Source organism: Bradysia coprophila, unplaced genomic scaffold (genome assembly GCF_014529535.1).
Source record: "Bradysia coprophila strain Holo2 unplaced genomic scaffold, BU_Bcop_v1 contig_151, whole genome shotgun sequence".
Classification (NCBI taxonomy): domain Eukaryota; kingdom Metazoa; phylum Arthropoda; class Insecta; order Diptera; family Sciaridae; genus Bradysia; species Bradysia coprophila.
The window spans coordinates 7,923,071-7,940,595 of NW_023503423.1; the positions used below are offsets into that span (position 1 = coordinate 7,923,071).

Here is a 17,525-nt window from a genome sequence, read left to right on the forward strand (position 1 = left end):
AAATGATCGAGTTTGGTTTTTGACAATTAAATTTCAATTTTCCAAAAGCAGACTCGATCATTTTAAGGTAAAACCAAAATAAAATGACCGAGTGTGGTTTTTGACAATTGACAGGCTGATATCCAAAAATATTTTCCATTTTCAACAACTCACTTGCTTACTCACTCACTCCAGGTGTACAACGTCACACCTAGTGACAAGAACAAAACTCTTTCGTAACTTTTTGCATAAATAACTATTTAATGCCTTGGTACCCTTGGTACAAAATTATAGAGTTTTTCTCGAAATTTGGTCTCTTTTGTATGAACAGTTGTAATTACAACTGTTGTGGACGGTAGATCCGTATCACGATTCTATCACGAACGAAGTAAAATCAACCTCTGATCTGAGGGTCTCTATGGCCGACTAAGGAAAATCAGTATCTGATAAAAACACTGAGGAAAAGACGTCCAGACTTTCATACTTTTGAAAATGCCACCTTTAACTGTAGCTGCGTTCTGTTTTAAAATATCTTTTAAGTATTAGTTGCATACTTCTTCACGACGGTGTGGTGAAAATGGTGAAAATATATGACAAACACACGGAAAAGTGCTTCATCACACACCACAAATCATTTTAGTCAAAACATTCGCCAGTAATTCCTGCGAAACTTCGAACATAAACTGAAATCAATTTGCCATGGCCGATAAGGATAAAGTCGATTTGGGTCTTTTGGAGGAAGACGATGAATTTGAGGAATTCCCAGCTGAAGGTATGAATCCACTGTTCAATCTACACTGTAGCGACAAAGGCACTCAATTTCTAACTTATAGATTGGACGAGTAAGGAAAATGAAGAGGAACTAAATGTTTGGGAGGACAATTGGGACGACGATAATATTGAAGATGATTTCAGTCAACAGCTGCGTACCCAATTGGAAAGTCAAAAGACGGAGAAGAAGTGAATTGTGTATCGATAATCTGAAATAAAATTTTAGTTTTACGTGAAAACCGTTCCCCGAAGTTTTATTTTTCGTCATTCATCAGAGGAGTGGAGTACAAATGAGATTAAAAAACCCAAAATAAGTTACTGTCTTGAGGTGAGAGTGACGTGACGAGTGCATATAAATGTTGGATGCACCCAAAATGCTCTCTCAATTGCAGAGAATTGATGCACGACAATCTATAAACATCAAACCTAACCTCTCTTTACTCCGTTGAATATATTTAGAAATGTCAAAATTTTCCGGTTTTCCACCAACCGCTTGTTTGTGTACCGACGTCTTCGAAAACAACAAAAATGTTTTCCCGATCAGTGGAAAATCGGCAACGCATCAAACTGATTCAAATCGGTCCCAATCCGTTGTTCGAGAAATGGTTAATGGATTGGATTAAACAGGCTGAAGATAACAATTCCATGAAACAACATTCGCTTACAAAGGCTCTGGACTCACTACGAAAGTATCCGTTGCTGTTAAGGACCGGTAGAGATTGTGCAATTTTGGATGGATTTGGTGCGGGTATATGTCGGATGTTGGACGAAAAACTTAAGATGGTGGAAAATGTGGCGAGTGAAGAAAGGCACGATGAGAGTTTCAAGGAAGCGGTGCACAAAGCTACCATAAAGATCAACAAGGTACAGTTCTGTGTACATTCGCTTTGTATGGGACGAGCCATGAAATTCTTGAAATTGTTTTTACTCAGGACAAACGACGCCAAATGAGAAAACCTGCAGCAAAATCAAGCACAACTGTGATCCAAAGTCAACAAGAAACTCAAACGCAAACTGAGTCTGGTACTCAAACGCCGGATACAGTGTTCATAAACGGAGGTTCATTCAAGATTATTCTCTTGGTGGACTCGACAGAAACGATGGGAAAGAAAAAGAGCAACTTGGACGTTACGATTCAACAGTTAACCCAACGGAACGTTCAATTCGAAGTGCGACGATTGAGTGTGGGAGATTTCTTATGGATTTGTCGTGATAAGGACAATCGAGAAGTTCTCATACCATATATCGTTGAACGGAAACGAATTGATGATTTGGCTGGCAGCATAAAGGACGGACGCTTCAACGAACAGAAATTTCGATTGAAAGCCTGCGGTGTTCAGAATGTGATTTACTTGATCGAAAACAAGGGCAGCAATCAATTTGTCGGACTTCCCATAGCCAACCTACTTCAGGCAGGAACGAATAATCAAGTACAGAACGATTTTTCGGTTAAATTTACGGATTCACATGCTGATTCGATGATGTACCTGGCGGTCCTAACCAATATTCTCATCCGAACGTACAAAGTGGGTGGAACATTCCTTTTGTTCTTTCAAGTGCTTGCCTAATGTTTCCCCATTCCCAGGACAAAAATTTGATGGTCACAAAGAAAGACCATTTATGGCCCTGCACGGTAAATGATGACACCATTCCTGTAATGCAATTCACCGAGTTCTCGCTGGTATCGACAAAAATGAGAAACTTTACGATCAAAGACTTGTTCGTTCGACAACTGGTCCAATTGAAGACTTTAAGCGTTGAAAAGGCACTGGCTATTACGAAAATCTATCCCACTCCCGCACATTTGTTGCTACAGTAAGTAAATAAATTCTTATCAATCCGAGTGTGATGACAATGATAATTAAATGTTACAGATATAAACAGTGCATCGACGAGAGTGAAGGCGAACTGCTTTTGGCTGACATCAAATGTTCTTCGGGAAAGAAAATTGGACCGGTCATTAGTCGCATCATATACAATTTGTACAATTTACAGGCATCGGCCTTATAGCATAAAGTGTTCCGATTAGTTAAATGAATCGTTGCAATGTGTACATTTAGTGGCGGAAGTCGACTGTGATACTCGATGGGAAATTTCTGATAAATTACGATCAAACCCTTGGGTAGTAAATGAAAAATATTTTGGAGACTAAAATGTCTTTGATTGAACAATTGCCAGTTTTTCGGCATCATCCTCCTGTTCGTGTACCGTTCATGTCCCTAGCAGACGCTCGAGGTATAGTTCTTTGTGGATTCATGTGACAGAAGTCTTTGATTCCCCAAAGAAGAATTTTCCCGAGCGATAAAAATAGTCACATTAGTACTGAAGGTACGTCTACCCTCACGAGAACATTTTTTTTTCACTCAGGTCTTGTAGAAATTCTTTCATTTCTTCATCACAAAACCCGCAAAACCCTCAACGTTCGTACGAGTACATAGTAGTAGATGCATTCCATTCAACTCTCGATGGTAGTTTGTTCATGACAAGTTTGTTTTCCTACGTCATGACATCTTTATGCTCATCATTTCAACAACACTGTGGATAGAACAGTAGTCCGTGCTCAATCGTATCCGATAATTGTAGTGAAAAAATGTCCTTTTTGTCTGGAAAATCTGCTATAGTCACTGGTGGCTGTGGTGGCATAGGCTATGAGGTTGTCAAAGCTTTTCTTGAACAAGGAATCAAGGTAAAGTTTGTCAAATCACATGCGAAGAAAGGTTACAAGGTCATTCCATTTCACTAGAACGTAGCGATCCTAGACATTAGCGATACGAAAAACGTTTCCAATGACCTTCAAACTAAGTACGGCGATCGACAGGTACTTTTCATTAAGACCGACGTCTCTAAAAAGGATCAAGTGAAAAGTGCTTTCGATGAAATCGTTCGGAGCTTTGAGCGCATCGACATTGTCGTTGGAAATGCAGGAATCCTTTGCGAAAGCGATTATGAACGTACGATTAATGTGAATTTAGTAAGTGAAACAGTTAATGACGTGAATACAGTCGAGCCTAACAAATTCGCTTATTAGCTGGGAATCCTTCATTCTACTTATGCTGCCATTGACGTAATGAGTAAAGAAAAGGGAGGTAACGGTGGCATAATTGTCAATCTTTCTTCAGTTGCTGGTCTAAATACTACGACCTGGATGCCAGCCTATTCTGCTGCTAAGCATGGCATAGTCGGGTTGAATCGAAGTTTTGGAGTAAGTAAAATTTTCGAATGGGAATGCGTTTCCACAGGGCTGGGAAAGTTTATGCATTGCTTTGTCACAGGACCAGCACTATTTCGACAAGTTTGGCATTAAATTCATAACAATCTGTCCGGGTGCAACGGAAACATCCATTGTAGACGATTATGAGACAAAGGTGACCTTTGGTGACTTGGAAAGTTTTAATTTCCAATTTCAAACGTAAGATCCTATAAATGAGATGGGAAAAGACTTTTGAGACGAATTGGTCCATTTACAGGGCAGCAACAGTCGCTCGATTCATTTTGAAAGCTATCGATTCGGATAAAAACGGATCGGTTTGGATTATCAACAACAGTGCAATGACCGAGGTGACTCTACATCAGTATTAGTGAACTAACAGAATTTTATCCATTTTGTCGTTTGTACGATTGGCACAAAGTCCCACCCATCTAATAAAGAATTTAGAATGAATAATCGGGTCACCATGACCTTGTCGAAATCGGAAAACTTCTTTGTTGATTGCACATGATCATCTAACCCGTGCCACAAATGCAAGTCTGACTCTGAGTCCTGTGCAACTTTAACAAATTATTCTGGTAACAATGACCTTGTACAGAGGTGCAAGAAGGTGCACAAGGAATTATCTGGATCATAGGACTCTGTTTAGGTTTGAAATGGGATCTACTCACCAGTTTACCGTTTCGTGCATTATTCGTCGGTAGTTTGTTGCGGCACCAATAAGTTATTCTCTTCTCGAAGTGCATTTTTAATCGATGGAATTGCATCCCCCCAACATTCAACAAACCATTTCTTCGTCTTCACTTAAACTTAATTTATATTTTTCTTTAAAAAAAAAGTCTTCGCCTGCGTGTCTTAAACGCAATTCTTAAATACTTTCATAATTCGCTTGAACAAAATTCGCTCAGTTGCCGGCAAGCCAAATCCCTGCACCAGTAGATATCGATACGGCTGCAAGTTGTACAGAATTTTCGCCTTGCGTCGAACGTACTGCGGCGACCGTTTCCCTCTGACCATAAAATTTTGCTCCAAATATCGCATTATGTGCACCGTAGCCCGTTTCCGCTTCAGATTCATCGATTTCAGTTTTTTCAGCTCTTTCTGTAGCCGTGCATTGATTGCCATCAGTTGCGATATCTTCAGTTTGAGATTCTTCAGTTGTTCGCGCTTCTCTTGTAGCTTCTTTCGATATTGTTCGATATCGGTGGCTGGTGGGTTGCGGGATGAACAGCATTTCTGGAAATGGAATTTAAGTTAAACAATAGCGATGGAATGACAGGAATTAGAATTCTCGTTGTGTATTCATTGACCTTGAAAGAGTACTTTCAGAATTAAGAGGAAAGGGTGCTGTTGGCGAAGTTGAATACACAATATTTACAGACTACGAGCACTTGGAACGAAATTTTTAAGGGAACACAAAAATGTCCTAAACGGGCTGGTCCCGACGTACAATGGTGCAATTCTGTCTTTCAACAAAACGAAAAAATCTAACGTTTGATGAACCTCTTTCTTACAAAACTTTTTTTCTCGAAGTTTTCACGATTTTATCGACGGAAATTCGCTAAAAAGTTTTGCTTCGAATGCACGGTAAATATTCACATCTTCAGTTAATGATTAAGTTTATCCGAACATTAAATACTCGACACACGTTGAACCTCATACATTTCATGAAAATGCAATTAAATTTCGCCAGAAATTTTTCATTTATTCTCACCAAAATAATTGGCTGTTCATTTGTCGGTCTCTGCAATTCACCGTTTTTGTTGTTCATTTTGATTTCTTTTTGTTCAGCGGATCGTCGAAGATTTTTTTCTTCTTCTTTCAGTCGGAAATAACTTCCTGAATGATCGTTGTATCGTGGATCAATGGATGAGAATCTCAGTCGTTGGTGATGGATGATAATGGGACGAAATCAGTCAGTCCTTCGGATTCGGAATTGTTTCGAAAAGAAGAAAAACTTCGGAGAGAAACTTTCTACGCTTTCAAACAAAAACAGTACTGACATTACAAACTGAACGTAACACACACACACACACACATCTACAAACGGAAAGCCAATCAAATTCTACCATCATCCTGGCTGTCGTCGCTGTCAAACGTTTCAGGTATTGGAAGCATACTTTTTTCATCGACTAACGATTCACGATTCACTTTCGCTTTCTTCAAAATCGTATTTGAAAAAATTATTTCAAATTGGATTCCTTTTGTGCGTAGCATGAAAAGCATAGAATTTAACAACAAAGTGAACAAAAATCAACCGTTCGTCTGGTGCAAGTTTTTCTCGATGATTCTATAAAACGAAACTTTCCCAACTTTCCTCATAATTCTCATTAACAATCGGAAAAGTTTACATCCAAAAGTTTCCAGTTCAGCGCAAGTTCTGCTGTCAAATAAATATTGTGCAAAGAAAAAAGGAAAAAAAAATATTCATGGACGATCGTCGGATCGTCGTGTGAGTTAATAAGAAAACGATTTTATTTGCAGTGAGTTTATAATGTTCATTTCATAGCTTAGTGTTACGTTTCGATCGAAGGATAATATTCAACCGGATTTCGTCATCGATAATTCCAATTCGCCTAATGCACATAACAATGCACACAATAATATCCGAGTGTTGATTTTTGTATCGTGATGATCTCATTGAAATTTCTTCTGTTCACAAAGTAAAGTCTAAAAAAAATCCACTTCATTTCTGAGTAATTCGAGCAATTTTCTTATCAAAGTGAAATCTTTATCGCAGAGAAAAGCTAATGTGACAACGGTAAAATGTGTGTGTAAAACTGATAAAATACCAAATTGACCAATTTATTGTGCTAGTGACAGAGAGAAAAAAAATTATAAAAATAAATTTCGTGTTCAGCTGAAAGAATCAACAGCACCGTGGATTTATATTAGAATATATCAGCGCCAATATGAAGAAACAATTGCACAAAATTAAAATTGCGGCTGAAAATTTTTCAAGGTAAAACCATTAAAGGCGAGATTAGAATGTTTTGTTACTTCATCAAGCTCAGTAGAAACTCCATTCAATTATAACGATTCAACACTAAATTTGTCTACCAGATGTGATCTCTTCACTGTAGGGTGGAACGGAAATTGGAAAATTTTTATTTTCGTCATAAAATTGATGGGCAGACAGCGTATCGTATCCTTAGTTTTATGACATGAAGAGTTAGCTGATGCATTAGAATGTATGGAATGTATGGGAATTTTTACTGGTGCGAGGCAGGCATTTCGTATTTGATCCCATACGCAAATATCCTCGCCGTACTAGTTTCAAAGAAAATTGACTAACTTTCTGATTTCACTGTTTGATGATGTAAACCTAATAACGACATCACGTTACTATATTTCGCTAAAAAAATGTTAGCCATAAATTGCATATTGTTTTCTACCCACTCAATCATTGCAACAAATCGAAAGCACTCCACCTTATCGTTACTATGTATCATTGACTCGATTTGCTCGCTGTGCTTGCTTGAATTGAGTATCATCTGGTGGGCAATTCGAATAATGAATTTTCAAAAGGCTTGCACAAAATTTTTTTCTCGTGTGTGTGGGCGTCGACGACGGTAAATAAAAAATTTTCCTTCAAATTTCTCACAACCTATCTTTGTTCGATGAGTAATGGCATTTGGTTTTTTTTTTCTGTCGTGTGTCTATTTACACACAAGTTTTTATGGCACATTGCTTCGACAAACAGTCAATAACACTTTTGATGTTCGATTTTACATTTATTGTCAAACTAATGACTTATTGCCCAGCTGATTGAATGTTACAATTATTTATTATCGGAGTGATAGTGTGGGGATGAAATAAAATCTTTCGTTTTGGGCATTTGCGCAGGATTTTTGTTTTATTTTGAAGTCTTTCGCAGTCTTCAGTTAGGTTCTCACCTATCAGATGAGGTCTTCATCTTACATGTGTTTTTATCGAAATCCCATCCATATCTAAATGGGAGGAGTGTTCTTGTCATCCATAGTTATGTGCGTCGGTGGTGAGTTCTCGTATATCGGCTCCGAGTGAAAACGGTGAAAGAAGTATCGGCGGCTTGATTAGCTATTTGTTTATCGAGAGGAGAAAATTTCATCAGGAGCGAAGTTTGCTGACAAGAGCGAAGTTTGCTGACAAGAGCGAAGCGAGAGCGGCGAAACAGTCGAGTTGGAATTACTAATTTTTCCCGAGGTGGAACACAGCGTTTTTTATGTTTTACTTAGTTTGATTAATTGTTGTTCCCGCCATGACACGAAAACATCAATTCTTGACAGTTCGCGTTAGAAAAACTCTATTTTCTTTCCACCACGGTAGAGAAAGACACGAAAAAGTAGACATTTTTTCGATTGAATTGTCATCACACGAAATTTAACAAAAAAGTTTCTGGGTGTCAGTCAGCGCACAGATCTATCTCATCAAGGCCTAATGAAAAAAATAATTCCCTTTAGAAAGGAATTCATAACTGCACACTGTGCACAGGCCCTGGTTCGGATGGAACATCATAATAATACTTAAAATTTCAATCTTGTCTTTTCTCTTCCAAAACAGACCGGCTAAACCCGACAAAAACTCCGAAGAACTATTGACCGCCGATAGACAAGTGGAACGATACAAAGATGTGCTGGAGAAAATTAGCAAAAAATTCACACAAAACCCAGGAATCAGTGCCGATGCGAACGATCCAGCCGCACGGGATAAGCGATGTAAGAAAGTGCATGAGCATCGTTTAGCACAGGCAATGGAAGAGTCGACGAAAGATCTACCAGATGGTCTGCTTAGAAATGTGCTGGAAAGTTGTGGTTTGTTTCTTATCCATTTCTAACTAAGCTCAGCATATCAATTTGCGCGCAATGATTCTTTTCAGCCGATCTTGAGAAACGAATCGCCAATGAAATCGTCAGCCATGAATGTAATGTGGAAAATGATGTTACCAAAAAGCTAGCTAACATTATGGAGACCAACATATCATCGATTCAGAAACAAAAGCGTATAGTCACCAAATTAATGCAAGATAACGAGTCAGCTAAACATAAGTACCAGGTTGGTGAATTATTTTTTTTGCCTTTTTTTTAAATTGTTGTCGTTTGATAAAGTGTGGATGGTTGCTAACTTTTTATTGATTGGTGTGCTGTCTGTCGTCGTTTATCGAACATTTGTAAATTATAAGTGGCTGGCTCCAATCATTTTAGGCAATTCAAAGTAATGCGCGAATATAAACAAAAAAAATGTTTTTTTTTTTCATTTTATTGTGACTTCGGTTCAGCATTTATAGCGGATCGAACGAAGGTCATGATTATCATGTATATGTGATTCACGGTTAGAACAAAACAAAACGGACGAATGATTCAATTCTACGATGATAATTGTAGGACCATGAGCTTCATTGTTAGCACAACGAAACCAGATTAACATCTGGAATAATAAATGTCTCTTATCTGGTATCACACCGAGCAACAGCAGCATCAGCGCTACTTCCTCTTTCTTCTATTTTTAAAATGAAAATCATTGAATTTGATTCCTCATAAAATTGTAGTGCATCGCACTAAATGATGACCAATTCAATTAGCTCATAATTTCTAGATGAATTTGCGGTTTTCTTAATTGAATTCATTAAACTCGCATGAAACTCATATATAAAAACTAAAACTTTCTACCAATTCAATTCAAGGCGGCCTTACGAGTTAATGACAACGCCAGTAAAATCAACCAGTTGAAAGAGGAGCAGGAAGAATGCGAAACGAAATTGGAGAAAGAGCGGGACATTTGGGCAGCTGAAATGTTTGAATTAATTGCCGAGGAAGAGAATATGGTCAGTTATATCATCAATTACGTCAAACAGCAGGAAATTTACTACAAAAGTGCACTGAAAGATATCGAACGAGTGATGCAGAGAATGGATGACATGTTGAGTAAGTTTCTTTGTTTCTTGTCTTTAAAATTGTTTTTCGGTCGGATTTGTTTGAAACGTAATGCTCGAAACAGGGCAGATTCCCTCGATCCAAAAAACTGTAGAAAATCTGAATTTTTCCGGATCAGGCTCAGCTTTCTGTTTAGCCAACGGGAACCTGATCTGAATCGGGTTTCTTTCCTGGCAAGATTAACTTTAAAACTCTGAATAGGTCGACCGCAGTAAAAATTCAATATCACCTAAACTCTCCCTTCAGGTCAGGTAATACAAGCATGACCTTTACCTGGTTTCCTGAAGTTTTCATACAAATATTCGGGTCGACTTGTCAGGTTTCAGGTCAGGTGTTAATCTTATAAGCAGGTTTCAGGTAAAATCGGGTCAGGTTTACGTCAAAACAGACATTATCAAACATGTTCTAAACCCAGGGACTACTTTTGTGAAAGCATTTTCTTGAATTTTCCCACATTTTCTCAGATTTTCATTAATTTTACCAAAAATATTTCTGGGAAAATTTGAGAAAATGTAGAAAAACTGGCGAAAATCTACCAAAATATGAAAAATGTTTTCCCAAAAATAGCCCCTGGCTGAACCTGAATTCTATTTTTCACCTGAACCTGATCAAAGTATTGGCTGAATTCAATTCTTATTCGAGTTTCACCGTCCTTTATCAAATGACTTCTCACACCATTTTCCAAAAATCAAATGACATTCCCTAAGCTGCATATTAGTGACTTTGAATTAAATTTTGGTTTTTGTTGCGGATATGAAAGCTTATCAGTGCTGGAATTAAAGATTTGATTTTTTTTCGGTAACATGACACCCATATAACCGTATGTGTACATCATGGTATGTGTAATCCGCATCGACAATTTTTTATAAAGCTTAAATCTGCAGCGCAAGACAATCCAAATTATGTGCACATAAACAATGATGATATAATTTCAACGAGAGAGAAAAGACAAATTCCCACCCTTGTTTATTCGTTTAATCATCACTCATCAGCGTGGTATTAAGTCAGTTTTTTTTTAATTACAGTCTCGTTGGTAATGCTTTTAATAAAGAAGAAAATTGCTTGAATTGTATAGTCTGTCATTATGTGGTTGATTGTTCGTCTTTTTATGAATTTTTTTACTTCGCGTATATGTTTACTTTAGCGAACAATTGACAATGTATTTAACACAGACCGTAAGTCCATATGCAGAGGGTCATAACTATTTTTTGCTGAATTTTTTATTAGAGATAGAGCCGTACCTAATTGTTTTTATATTGACTCTCAATAGTATTATGATCGGAGCGAGATCACCGAATACCAGTTAATTATAACTTGCCTTGGGGATACTTGTCAACGTATTTGCTTCTCTTTCAACATCTTACGTGGCGAGCTAAAGGACTGAAGACTAGTTAATTATAACTTGCATTGGGGTACTTGTTTAAGTGTTTCTTTCTCTTTCATCAATGATGTATCATCATAACACTCTATAGATGCTTTCTACACATGACTTGTACGCCAATATGACTTTATTCAGAGTCTAAAGTGTAATAGTTAATTGCAGTAAGAGTTGAAATTTATAGACTGAGAAATTTAAAAATTTAGAGTCTAGCGACAGTTCGTGAAATTCAACTAGAGAACACATGGCGGTATTGGTACATAAACACAAACACATAACCAACTTCATTCTTTTACGCCAGTAAAGTGTCTATTCCACTCAACAAAAAGTACTCCGTGAGAGAGCCTTGAGAGAGCGAGCTGTCAAATAAACAAAGGAACAATTGAAAAAATTAAATTTTATCTCTTACACGGAGTACTTTTTTGGTAAGAGGAAACTAAGCATAAGACTGGTACGATTAGAGCGAGAAGGCCAAAGACCAGTTAATTATAACTAGACTGTTATGATCAAGCGAGAGAACCGAAGACTAGTTAATTATAACTTGCCTTGGGTGCTTGTCAAAATGTTGCTTTCTCTTTCAACATGTTACGTTGAGAGCGATAGGACCAAAGACCATTCTATTATAAGTTGTCTTGGGGTAATTGTCAAAATATTTCTTTCTCTTTCATCATAACACTCTCTTGCCTTGAAAGACTTGTCATTGAATTTTTACTTTTTTTTGACACATCCCGCAAGGCAATAATTTGTCGGAATTATTATTTCATTCTCTCATAACATAACAATCTATAGGGCGTTTAAGGAGAGTGACTTCTTACTAGTTTATTGCAACTAGTCTCGGTGTCAAACACGTCAAAATGAGAGAAATCTCAATTCCATTTTTCGTTCATGAAATTTTGACAGCTGACCCAGAGACAAGTAATATTTAACTGGTTTTCGCCTTAAATGATTAGAGCAAGAATACCGAGACCAGTTAACTATAACTTGCATTGAAGTAGTTGTCATTGACCATTTTCATATAAATTTTGAAACATCTCTCAAGGCTTCTATATAGTGTTCAAAGAGAATGTCAAAAAGAGTGTTCACCCATCGAGCTCAGTTAAATTAACTGGTTTTTTCCTAGTTAACTGGACTTTTACATACAAATTTTGACGTATCACCCAACGGAACCAGTTAATTTTTCTCTCTTTTACGCTCTTTGAACACTGTATTGTTGTATTACCTAAAGAATTTCGGTGAACGTTTTTTGCCCAGAAATTAACCGACATATTTAGACGTTTGTGTTTGTAAAAGTGAGGATCCCCCTGCCGTACATAAAATCTTGGTTCTAACTTTTGTGTTAACTGAAATGTTGTGCATACCATGTGATGTCAACCTCGGCTGCGACTCGTATTGATATTAAGGCACATGTTACGTGGTCGGTCTGCAAGACGGAAAATTGTAGGACTTCAACTAAAGTATATTTTGTGATTAAGTTAAAAATTGTCACTGTAGCATAGTACTACACAACTTATGTTCTCGATTTGACTGCGATATTTAGTTACATTCTTTCTCTGTTTCTAACTAAATGAAATTTCTATTTTTCAGTGGAAAGCAATAAACGCATCTTCAAAGTATCTTTGGAAGATCATTTGGCTGTGACGAAAAGGAAAATATCCCAAGTGATTGAATTGTGTGTCTGCTGTTTATTGGAAAAAGGTCTTTACGAAGAGGGATTGTTAAGAGTAGGCAGTGGTAAGCTAGATATCTCAACATGTTCATCTAACACTTTCGGATTTTATCATCCTATTTTACAGCTGGCAGCAAACTACGTCGTTTGAAGTCAGTAATCGATGCGAATTACATAACAGCCGCAATGCCAGCTGAATACCAAGATGTACATGTCATCGCTGGTGTACTGAAGTCGTATTTACGTGGTCTTCCGAATCCATTGCTAACGTATCGGCTGTACGATGATTTCGTCCAGGCGGCTCAGCAACCGACGGAAGATAAACGGAAAAAGGCTATTTTGAATGCAGTGAACCAACTACCTACCGGACATTACTACAATCTCCGTTACTTGACCAAGTTTTTGTCAATTTTGGCGCAAAAGAGTCAGCACAACAAAATGTCGTCGCAAAATATTGCCATTGTGATGTCACCGAATTTACTGTGGCCACTGCCGGATGCAATCGAAACGGACTATGTACAGGAAGTGAACAGCACAGCAGCGGTTAACACCATTGTCGAATTGTTGGTGTCCGATTGGCATTTCTTCTTCGACGGAGAAATTGAATTCTACGTGACGTTAACACGAGACGAACTATTTCCCGACAATGGTGGCTTTCCATTCGATCGCGATCCCGACAATATGACAAAATCATTGCTTGTAACGGGTAGTACAACAGTTAGCTACCAATCACATTCCCGCAGCAGTAGTCATGATGCTAGTCTCATTCTAATCGACGATACCATCAAGCGAAGTCAATCGAGTAGTTCGCTATCGGACAATTCTAGTCCACCGCAAAGTAGTCCTAAACCGACTGTTCGCCGAAAGCACAACAAACAGGTTGCTCCGACACCACCTCCAACGCAACTTGTGCCTCTACAGCGAACGGCTCTCACGGAAAATATCATAAACGCCAAAACCAAATTAACTAAGACCAACAGCGATTCTGTGCATAATACACATCCAGCCGCTACAGACGACTCATTAAATGGTCTGATGAGACCACCGGAGTCGAAGTCACACAGTTCGTCTCAAACAACAACTGTTATACGGGCGAAACGATTCGGTAGCAATGACAATCTATCCAAGCCTGATAAGCCACCTAGGCCAGCTCAATCGCCAGCTGAATGTCAGACTTTGAACCGCAACACTTACCGAACGAAAAACGAACGAACAACAAAACCTGTTGCTTTACCACGAACTAGCCTGAGTGCAGCTCGGAGCAGTGAAAATTTGTCGGACGGTAATCAGAATGATGAAGATAGTGAGTCGGTAATATACAGAGAAAAGACTGATGCAACTATGTCAGAGAAGCCAGATAAGCCAGCTATACCTGAACGACCGATTTCACTGATGAGACCTCCCAGTTTTAAAGGAACATCGTCTCAATCGCACGATAATGTTCCAACATCTGAAACGCCCATAAAGAAAACGCAAAGCTTTCGAGGAAGTTGTTCCGATAGCAAGGCATTGAATGGCGGCAACAGCTTAACAACATTGGAACGAACGCATATCTACAATGTGGACAAGAAACAAGTGGCAATAATTGACGTAGGCGATAGCAGTAACGGCAAGAATCAGGCTACAAACGACACCAAAACGAACCCAGTACAGATGCCGGCGACGACATGTGCGACGGGTGCTTTAACCAATGACGATAAACCAGTAGACAATATTATGACCGTATCACAAACAGATATACCAATAACACATCATGTACCACCGTCGCCACGAGGATTTGATCCAAAGATTAAACGACCAGTAGTTCCGCCGCCAGTAGCACCACCGATCAATCGACCGAAATCGGATGGCGATTCCACGAATTTGTAAACGAAAGAAAGTCGACTTGACGAGACGGTGGCTTTGTAAGAGGTAAGGAAAGTGTTTCATTCCTCGGTTGTATTTCTTGTGGAATTAGAATGGTGGAGAATTTATTGTTGTTTGTTGATGATGATGGCAAAGACTACGAGGCATTTAGCGAGATAATTTCGTGTGATTTGATTTTACTTCCGACTGTATTCGCTGCAGGTGCTTTAAAAGCTAACTGGACCGTAACATTTCTCTTTTATATTTGGAAATAATTTTGTTTTTGTATTTTTTTTTTTCCTTCGCTGTCGAAAGGACAACCACAATTTATTTACGATGTGATGTGTTAGTTATTAATCGATCAGTTTTTTTTTTAATTGTTACACCCGCTATACACATGTTCTAGAAATTACTGAGAGTAATGATAAAGATATCAATAAAAACATACGATTTAAGAGAATCCACATCTGTTTCATTTGATAGTGTATACTACTGGTGGAACCATCTGGAAGTGAAACCTATTTATTCATCGTGACACCACAGACTCACTGCGGAACAGTCATTCTAGATCTACTTCGGCTGGGATTTTCAAGAAAGATTGCACATTCGATATCTGGATCCTTAGTCTTTAAAAGAAAAATCCTAATTTTTGCAAAGGTCTGCATAGTCGGGGAACAAATATATACTACGACTATGCAGACCTTCGGAGAAATTGAAAATTCTCCAAATTTTCATGTTTGGTGAAAATAGATTTTATATTTTTCCGTCAAGCTATCGAATGCGCCATCTTTCGTGAAAATCCGGTACCATTTCGATTTTTGACGCACTCTCAAAGTTTGTCAATTTACACTGAAAACACACAATGATCGAATACTTTTGAATGGTATGACGATGGACATAAAAATAATTTGATAGAAAATGCTGAGTGAATAAACCAGTGGACCACGACATTTTGAGTCCGTCATAGGACCACAGTTGGAAACCATATTCAGTATTATAACACGTTTGTTCCACGATTTTCGTTTTTGAATGCTATAGAATTCGCAGGCTTAGTATGAATCTTGGCCGTCGCACATCGTAGGAAATCCAAACTGTATCAACTCAGTGACGAAAAGTATCACAATTAAATATCTAGTGCATAATAAAACACTTTGCGATCGGTGTAATAATAGTATAACGCATGCTAAGAGTTTTTTTTTAGCAAATGAGAGGTTTCCAGCACGAGCCGGAGGCGAGTTCTACAATCAAATTCGCTGGAAAATCATTTTAACATAAGTTAGGAAAAAGCTTTCGATTCAGTGGAAACATGGTCGATATTGGACGCATTAGACGAATGTAGAGTAGACTCAAGGTACTCCAACACAATTCGATATGTGTACAAAAATGCTACTTCATGTATAAAACTTCATAAGAGCACGGAGAAATTCAGAATCGGCCGAGGTGTAAGGCAGGGTGACACCATTTCACCGAAATTATTCACGGCGATTCTGCAGAGTGTTTTTAGGAAGTTAAACTGGAGTAAAATGGGAATAAAGATAAATGGAGAGTACCTGAGCAATCTCCGCTTTGCTGATGACTTTGTATCGATAGCAGCGAATCTGAAATAGTCTGAAACGCAAAGTTTTCGACACTTGTGTCCTTCCAGTGCTCACTTATGGAGCGGAAACGTAAACTTGAACGAAAGCATCCGAAGATAAATTGAGAGTGACACAAAGAGCCATGGAACGGAGTATGCTTAAAATAACACTCAGAGACAGAATGACGAATCAATGGATTCGACAACAAACCAGGGTCGTTGATGTCATGGAAAGAATAGCATCTCTGAAATGGAACTGGGCGGGACATATTGCAAGAAGGACAGACGAACGTTGGACCAAAAAGATCATGAACTGGCGACCATATAAAAGACGAGCTATAGGTAGACCACCAGAGAGATGGACAAACGGAATTAAGAATATTGCAGGTACAAACTGGCAGCAAATGGCAATGGATCGTACGAAATGGAAAGAAGTTGGAGAGGCCTACATCCAGCAGTGGATAGAAAGAGGCTGAAAAAGAAGAAGAAGAATGTTTATTCCTAAACGACGAATAAAACACTAGTTAGGAAAAATATTTCGTTGTTTAGGAAAAACATTGTTCCTAACTTATGCTAAAAGACTTTTTTTTAGCGAATTTGAGGTTTCTAGCGTTACGAAAATAACTATTACGTGCTGCTACATGCGCCGAAAACAGTACATCTTTCGACGTCCTCAATATGTATAAAATAACTCGGGATGAAAATGTAAGTCCCCTTAAATCTTGATTTTCAACTTTTTATCCTCAGTCATGTTAAAGTACTATTTTATTGAAAGAAATTCTCTAATTTCACAGCTTGACTGACACAATTTGCAATTCAATAAAAAATGTATTTTTAAATTTAATTCGTCATTGACCTCCAGTACCAGTACCATTATTTTTCCATCAATCAGGATTTTTTACGATATATGCAGGCCATGATACACACTAGAGCTCTTGTAGGGTATGGATTAAAATGTAGTGGCCTATTCAGTAAATCAGCATTTTCTGTAAACAAATTTTTAAGTCAGTCCATCGTCAGTTTGAAAGCCAGTGCATTAAGAGGCATCGGTGCTTTGCTGAAAAGCATACATTAGGGCGATTTTTAAGTACTGGATTTTAGTTTACTTTTGATGATATCTTTCCATCTGAATCTTTTTTGAAAAATGTAAGACCGCAATTCCGACCATGAATGTGGTAGCTTTCAACAGA

General features: G+C 38.1%; 4 protein-coding genes across 4 annotated transcripts; 3 read left to right on the plus strand and 1 right to left on the minus strand.

Moving 5' to 3' along the window:
* Positions 1 to 892: 892 nt before the first annotated feature.
* Positions 893 to 2,798, plus strand: LOC119074802 (crossover junction endonuclease MUS81). Its single transcript, XM_037181086.1, has 4 exons — positions 893 to 1,614; positions 1,683 to 2,276; positions 2,336 to 2,565; positions 2,625 to 2,798. The coding sequence occupies exons 1-4, from the start codon at positions 1,279 to 1,281 to the stop codon at positions 2,758 to 2,760; spliced, it is 1,296 nt and encodes a 431-aa protein (XP_037036981.1). The 5' UTR covers positions 893 to 1,278; the 3' UTR covers positions 2,761 to 2,798.
* A 441-nt stretch (positions 2,799 to 3,239) lies between these two features.
* On the plus strand, positions 3,240 to 5,195 carry LOC119074803 (alcohol dehydrogenase-like). Its single transcript, XM_037181087.1, has 5 exons — positions 3,240 to 3,436; positions 3,494 to 3,721; positions 3,779 to 3,952; positions 4,023 to 4,159; positions 4,218 to 5,195. The coding sequence occupies exons 1-5, from the start codon at positions 3,341 to 3,343 to the stop codon at positions 4,327 to 4,329; spliced, it is 747 nt and encodes a 248-aa protein (XP_037036982.1). The 5' UTR covers positions 3,240 to 3,340; the 3' UTR covers positions 4,330 to 5,195.
* On the minus strand, positions 4,747 to 5,977 carry LOC119074804. Its single transcript, XM_037181088.1, has 2 exons — positions 5,673 to 5,977; positions 4,747 to 5,194 (listed from the first exon to the last, which is right to left on the minus strand). The coding sequence occupies exons 1-2, from the start codon at positions 5,727 to 5,729 to the stop codon at positions 4,814 to 4,816; spliced, it is 438 nt and encodes a 145-aa protein (XP_037036983.1). The 5' UTR covers positions 5,730 to 5,977; the 3' UTR covers positions 4,747 to 4,813.
* Positions 5,978 to 6,364: 387 nt separating this feature from the next.
* Positions 6,365 to 15,216, plus strand: LOC119074801 (rho GTPase-activating protein 92B). The gene is made up of 6 exons (XM_037181085.1): positions 6,365 to 6,920; positions 8,501 to 8,751; positions 8,817 to 8,992; positions 9,621 to 9,861; positions 12,833 to 12,979; positions 13,042 to 15,216. The coding sequence occupies exons 1-6, from the start codon at positions 6,871 to 6,873 to the stop codon at positions 14,781 to 14,783; spliced, it is 2,607 nt and encodes an 868-aa protein (XP_037036980.1). The 5' UTR covers positions 6,365 to 6,870; the 3' UTR covers positions 14,784 to 15,216.
* Positions 15,217 to 17,525: the final 2,309 nt, after the last annotated feature.

Coding starts and splice junctions, on each gene's coding strand:
- LOC119074804 (XM_037181088.1), bottom strand. CDS start 5,729: ATGAACAACAAAAACGGTGAATTGCAGAGACCGACAAATGAACAGCCA. Junction 5,195..5,672: donor ATGAACAGCCAATTATTTTG/GTGAGAATAAAT, acceptor TTCCATTTCCAG/AAATGCTGTTCATCCCGCAA.
- LOC119074803 (XM_037181087.1), top strand. CDS start 3,341: ATGTCCTTTTTGTCTGGAAAATCTGCTATAGTCACTGGTGGCTGTGGT. Junction 3,437..3,493: donor TTCTTGAACAAGGAATCAAG/GTAAAGTTTGTC, acceptor CCATTTCACTAG/AACGTAGCGATCCTAGACAT. Junction 3,722..3,778: donor GTACGATTAATGTGAATTTA/GTAAGTGAAACA, acceptor TTCGCTTATTAG/CTGGGAATCCTTCATTCTAC.
- LOC119074802 (XM_037181086.1), top strand. CDS start 1,279: ATGTTTTCCCGATCAGTGGAAAATCGGCAACGCATCAAACTGATTCAA. Junction 1,615..1,682: donor CTACCATAAAGATCAACAAG/GTACAGTTCTGT, acceptor GTTTTTACTCAG/GACAAACGACGCCAAATGAG. Junction 2,277..2,335: donor TTCTCATCCGAACGTACAAA/GTGGGTGGAACA, acceptor CCCCATTCCCAG/GACAAAAATTTGATGGTCAC.
- LOC119074801 (XM_037181085.1), top strand. CDS start 6,871: ATGAAGAAACAATTGCACAAAATTAAAATTGCGGCTGAAAATTTTTCA. Junction 6,921..8,500: donor GCGGCTGAAAATTTTTCAAG/GTAAAACCATTA, acceptor CTTCCAAAACAG/ACCGGCTAAACCCGACAAAA. Junction 8,993..9,620: donor CAGCTAAACATAAGTACCAG/GTTGGTGAATTA, acceptor ATTCAATTCAAG/GCGGCCTTACGAGTTAATGA.